The 6,154-nt window shown below is 55.5% G+C and overlaps 1 protein-coding gene across 2 annotated transcripts; it reads left to right on the top strand.

Annotated features, from left to right (window-relative positions):
• Nucleotides 1–35: 35 nt before the first annotated feature.
• Nucleotides 36–2,890, top strand: TMEM86B (transmembrane protein 86B). 2 transcript variants are annotated; one of them, XM_007181362.2, is made up of 3 exons: nt 36–896; nt 1,223–1,466; nt 2,144–2,890. In XM_007181362.2, the coding sequence occupies exons 1-3, from the start codon at nt 813–815 to the stop codon at nt 2,524–2,526; spliced, it is 711 nt and encodes a 236-aa protein (XP_007181424.2). In that variant the 5' UTR covers nt 36–812; the 3' UTR covers nt 2,527–2,890. The 2 variants fall into 2 exon arrangements, with proteins under 2 accessions (XP_007181424.2, XP_007181423.2); XM_007181361.2 differs by having other exon boundaries at nt 1,220–1,466.
• The last annotated feature ends 3,264 nt before the right edge of the window (nt 2,891–6,154 follow it).

The raw sequence follows: 6,154 nt of genomic DNA, 5'->3' as shown, positions 1-6,154 counted from the left end.
CTCAAGCTCCGCGCTCTGCTGTGGGGTGACTTCTACTCAGGCTGCGGAGCGCTTCCTGGAGGAGCTGAGCGCCGCCCGGCCTCACCCCCTGTCCACACACGCAGGCTCCGGGAGGTGTGGTGAGGGGGCTTCTAACCAGCCCCCTTCCAGCACCCCCTCACCTGCCCAGCGTGTTGCAGAAGCCATGTCCCCGAGCCCTTTCCCCTTGGTGGAGCAGTGGTGGTTGGGGGCAGCCAACCAAGCCAGACAGGTGGGCGCCCAGCGGGCCCATGTCTTCCAGCGGAAAGGTAAAGAACATACCAGGTGCGCTGGCGGACATGCGCGGGAAGCTTTCCCTGGAGCTGAGGGCCGGCACGGCCTCCTGGTTCGGCTCCTTCCTGTTGGTTCAGCAGGCGTTCGTGGTGGGGACTCCTGAGGGAAGGCAGGGCCGAGGACGGCGAGGGGAGGAGGGAGTCTCCCAACCTGTCCCTGGGCTCTGGCCCCCTGCCCTTCCCCCCGGCTCGTGGAGGGGAGGGCGTTGAGATTCTGCACCCCGTTCCCTTCTGACCCGCCAGGCACAGCACAGTGGGAGGGGCGTTGGCAGCCCCGGCTCCCTAGGCGAGGGAGGAAGCCAGGGGCAGGGGGCTGTGGAGGAGGAGAGACCCCTGGGTCCCGGTGGGCACCTTATCAGCGGGTGCCAGGCAGGGCCATCCCCAGGGTGGGGGCAGCATCTCCCTGGGCCCTGTTATCAGTCCCGGAGTCCACAGGACGCTCCTCGGGTTAACGTGTAACCACACGCCATCCCCTCCACCCTCAAAGCCACCGGTGCCCACATGCAGGCCACTTGGGGTGGGTCGCACGTTGACATGGACACCGGGAAAGCGGGGCTGCCTGGAAAACCTCGCTTTTCAGCTCAAGTGAGAGCCACGGAGTGTGGGGTGGGAGCTGGGCCTGGGCTCCTGGGAACCCACGTGACCTGGAAGAACTGGGGGGCTGGGTTCTGTGCGGTTGGACGTCCTGGTCCCTGTGCAGCTGCCCCCCTACCCTGGACAGCATGGCTGGCGTCCCTGGGTGGGGGTGGGGGGGAAGCCCTGACTCCCAACTCCTGGCCGGGTGAGGCCTGACCCCCAAGGGCTGGGAACTGGCTGAGACCAAGACCAGGAGGGTTCTGGAGCCTGGTCCCAGGGCCTGGGGGCTGGGCTGAGTTCCAGTGGCTCAGCGGCTCCTTTGTCCCCCGAAGCAGGCGCATGTGGGCAGGTGGCTGAGCCCGTTCTTCCTCACCTGTGCTGTCTACTTTCTCCTCTGGAGCCCTGAGAACCAGCCGTCCTGGGTCGGTGCCCTGATCAAGTGCCTGCCCATCCTCTACCTGGTGGTGTTCCTGTGGACTGTGTACCCCGGCGGGGGCTACAGCCTGCTCCTGCAGGGGGCCCTTCTGTGCTCAGCTGTGGGGGACTCCTGCCTCGTCTGGCCTGAGGCCTTCCTCCACGGTGAGAGGGGCTGTGTTGTGTTGTCCCTTCTGGACCCCGGCGGGGGGCGGGGGGTCCGGGGTGCAGGGGGCGACTCCCCAACAGAGCCCCTGCCGAGTGCTTGAGCCAGTTGGCGTGCAAAGGCACTGGGAAATGGACGGCAGCGAGGGAGACATACCCAAACCCTGGCCCCCGAGGAGCTCTCCTTCCATGAGGGCGCGGGCAGCATCATTACCTGAGGCTGTGTGAGTGTCCAGGGGTCATGGTCCTGAGTACGCTGGTCAAGGACAGCCTCGCCGAGAAGGTAAAGTCTTGAAGCGGGTGCGGGGTACCAGCCAGGTGCCCTTCCAGGGAAGGCCCTTCCAGGCAGAGGGGCAGCAAGTGCAAAAGCCCTGGGGTGGGTGTGCGTGCTGGATGAAGCCGACTAGGGGCTGAGCAAGATGGGGTGTCAGTCGGTGGACGGTTCTGAGCAGAGTAAGGAAGGAATGCAGTGCACGTTTTTAGGTCATTCTGGCGCCAAGAGCGGGAGGAAAGAGGACCACCAAGGAGGCCAGCGTTGTAATCCTGGCAGATGGGGTGGTGTGGCCAGGGTGGGAGCTGGTGCTCGGGGACGGCCCTTCTCCTCAGGCTCTGAGGGCAACGAGCTGATGCCGGGAAGCAGGGGTCTCAGCAGGCGCACCCACCCCTGTCTCCTCCAGGCATGGCTGCCTTCGCCGTGGCCCACCTGCTCTACCTCTGGGCCTTCGGCCTCACTCCCCTGAAGCCTAGCCTCCTGCTGCCTATTCTCCTGGCTTCCGTCCCATATTATGGCCTCCTGCTTGGGCACCTCCCGCCTGACATGGTCCTGCCCCTGACAGCTTACTCCCTGGTCCTGGCCGCTATGCTGTGGCGTGGCTTGGCCAGGGGCGGGAGTACCCGCTGGGGCGCCCTGCTCTTCACGCTTTCAGATGCCGTGCTGGCCTGGAACATCTTCGTCCATCCCCTGCCCCATGCCCACCTGGTGGTCATGACCACCTATTACGCTGCCCAGACCCTCATCGCCCTGTCGGCCTTCCAGAGCCCCAGGCTCAAGTCCAACTGACTAGGGGCTGAGGCCGGCAGACGTCCACCCCCCTCCTCCCTCAAGGACCTGGGCCCCCACGACCAGTGAGGCCAGAGAAACACCCTTGGGGGTGAGAGCCAGGCCCCCAGACTCCCATCTGCCGGTGCCAGTCTTATCTGGAGACACAGAACTGTTTCTGGAATTCCGAATCCACCGCCACGTTCCCACTGCCTTCCCTCGGTTCCGATTCCAAATTCCAGGCCCCTCAACCAGACCCACGTTGGGCCCTCCCCAGCCCCCTGCCTGCTTCTGTAATCCCACATGGTCTCCATGTGTGCCTGCCCCTTCCCTCTGGCCCTGATCTATTTTTCTGTTGCCTAAGTAAAGTGGGTGTTGAAATGGTGACATCTCCATTATTTGGGGAGGGGTGGGAAGGGAGGGGTGATCACAATAACAGCAAGTGGTTCGTTTTCCTTTTTTTTTCCCCCCACAAAATTTACCATTTTAACCACTTTTAAGTGTATGATTTAGTGACGTTAAGTACATTCACAGTGTTGTGCATTGAACACTCGCTGTGAGATCTACCCTCGGGACACGTTTTTACATGTACAACGCAATGTTGTTAACTATACCCACAGCAGACTCCCTGTGGACCAGTCCTGGTGCCCAGGACTTAGGGGGTATGGAATAACCAACCGCCCCCCACCCCGGGCCCTTTGCTGGTGGTGGGGATTCACCATGCTCACTGTACAGGTGAGGATTTTACAGATCTGAGGCTGGGAGGAGACTGGTCAGTGTATTAGTTTCCTGTGGCTGCTGTCACAAGTTACCATAAACTGGGTGACTTAAAACAAGATTTAGTCTCTCACAGTTCTGGAGGCCAAAAGTCCAAAATCATAGTGTTGGTAGGGGTGCCCTCCCTCCAAAGCTCTAGGGGAGGATCCTTCCTGCTTCTTCCAGCTCCTGGTGGCCCCAGCCACATTCACATGGTATTCTCCCTCTGTGAATCTGTCCTCTCCTGAGGACACCAGTTGTTGGATTTAGGGCCCACCCTAAATCCAGGATGATCTCATCTCAAGATCCCTAATTACATTTCCAAAGACCCTATTCCTAACTAACATCACATCCGTAGGTGCTGGGGCTTAGGACTTGGGCATATCTCTTTGGGGGTCACAGTTCAACTGATGACAGTCACATACAATACCAGGAGAGGAGAGGGTTGAGGAGATGAGGAAACTCAAGAAGAGACTTGGAGGAAGGGGTAGGTAGCAACACGGTGGGAATAGAGTACTAAAGAAGGAAGAACCTGGGTGTGGCCCTCGTCCTGGCTGTGACCTTGGCAGCCCACTGCCCCTCTCTGGGCCTCAGGTTCTACATGTGAGGACAGAAAGCACTCAGGGCTGCTCTCCAAACCCTGCTCAATTTCTACAGACATGATGTGCTTTTAGGGACTCTTAAGGCAGAGAGGAGACTTCTACATCCATGATGTGATTTTTTTAGGGACTCTCATAGCAGAGAGGAGACTTCTACATCCAAGATGTGATTTTTAAGGGCTCTTAGAGCAGAGAGGAGACTTCTACATCCATGATGTGTTTTTAGGGACCCCCAGAGCCCACCCTTGGTTTCTAGTCCCTGCCTCACCTTCAGGCCAGGATCCCCACTCACCATAGAGGAAGGCCTCAGGCCAGAGGAGGCAGGTGTTCTCGGTGGGGGTGCCCTGCTCTTCACAATCTCAGATGCCACGTTGGCCTGGGATGCCTGCCTTCAGCCCCACACCCACTTGGTGGTCATGACCACCTCTTAACGCTGCCGAGTTCCTCATCACTCTGTCAGCCATTAAGGGTGGGAGACTCATGACAGACTAACTGGGGGGTGAATAAAGTGAGCACCCTCTCCCCTCCTAAAGGGCCCCCCAGAACAACCTTCCACCCCAGGGAAACGTGCTAAAGGAGCAATATTCCCAGCCTCCATCTGTCTAAAGCCCATGTTCTGGTTTTTTAAATTGAGATATAGTTGACATAAAACATTGTGTGCCTTTAAGGTGTACTGGTGTTGATTTGATACATTGGTATGTCACAATATGATTACCCTGGTAATGTTAGCTAACATCTCTATGGCATCACATAACAACCTTTTTTTTTTTTGTGGTGGGACCAATTAAGTCTTTTTTTTTTTAAACTTTGGGTTTATTTATTTTATTTATTTATTTATTTATGGCTGTGTTGGGTCTTCGTTTCTGTGTGAGGGCTTTCTCTAGTTGCGGCAAGTGGGGGCCACTCTTCATCGCGGTGCGCGGGCCTCTCGTTATCGCGGCCTCTCTTGTTGCGGAGCACAGGCTCCAGACGCGCAGGCTCAGTAATTGTGGCTCACGGGCCTAGTTGCTCTGCGGCATGTGGGATCTTCCCAGACCAGGGCTCGAACCCATGTCCCCTGCATTGGCAGGCAGATTCTCAACCACTGCGCCACCAGGGAAGCCCCCAAGATCTAGTCTTTTAGCAACTTTGAAGTTTATGATGCAGCATTGTTGTCTGTAATCACTATACTGTGACCATGTTCTGTTTGGAGGCGTTTATATCCAATTCCTGAAAACGTTATGATCGCAGCTTTATCGAGATACTCTTCATATACCACCAACTGCCCACTCAAAGTGTGCATGTGGTTTTTAGTGTTTTCACAGTTCTGCAGCTATCACCACAATCAATCTTAGAGCATTTTCATCACCCCCAGAAGAGACCCCGTGCCTTTTACAAATCACCCATCCCCTCCAGCCCAAGGAAGCCACTAGCATAATTCACTTTTTTTTTTTTTTTTTTGCTGCGCCGCGTGGCTTGCAGGATCCCCGACCAGGGATTGAAGCCGTGCCCTCGGCAGTGAAAGTGCAGGGTCATAACCACTGGACTGCAAGAGAATTCCCCATAATTCATCTTTAAATGTTGGTATTTCCAATCATTTGGGTTGTTTTCAGTGTTTTTTTTTTCTTTTTTCTTTTAATTTTTTTTAAATTGAAGTATACTTGATTTACAATGTGTTAATTTCGGCTGTACAGCAAAGTGATTCAGTTATACATATATATACATTCTTTTTCATTATGGTTTATCCTAGGATACTGAATATAGTTCTCCAGGGACTTCCCTGGTGGTCCAGTGGTTAAGACTCCTCCTCACTTACAATGCAGCGGGCGTGAGTTCGATCCCTGGTTGGGGAACTAAGATCCCCCATGCCCTGAGATGCGGCCAAATAACGAAAACAAAAACAAAAAAACGTCGAATATAGTTCTCTGTGCTATACAATAGGACCTTGTTGTTTATCCTTCAGTGTTTCATGATGATGAACAATTACGACTCTGCACGCAATTCCAGTGTGGGGCTTGCTCCCCACACCAGCAAGCCAATCTCCAACACCAGCTGGGCGTCCTACAAGTCAGCTCAGTTCTGACACTATCCCACAGGTTAAGGACTCAGTCCCACAAGACTGCCACCTTTTACCCCCCACCCCCACTTCAGATTCCAATCACAAGCCCAGGTTGTTAACGTGTGCTTCTGGCCAACTGGCTATAAATCAGAGGTTCCCAAGACCCCCCTCCTCGGGTTGGATTAATTTGTTAGAGCAGCTCACAGAACTCAGAAAAACGTTTTGCTTACCAGATCACTGGTTTATTACAGGATAT

This window comes from Balaenoptera acutorostrata, chromosome 19, assembly GCF_949987535.1.
Source record: "Balaenoptera acutorostrata chromosome 19, mBalAcu1.1, whole genome shotgun sequence".
NCBI lineage: Eukaryota > Metazoa > Chordata > Mammalia > Artiodactyla > Balaenopteridae > Balaenoptera > Balaenoptera acutorostrata.
The sequence above is the reverse complement of the archived record's forward strand: the minus strand, read 5'-3'. Positions and strand labels throughout refer to the sequence as shown.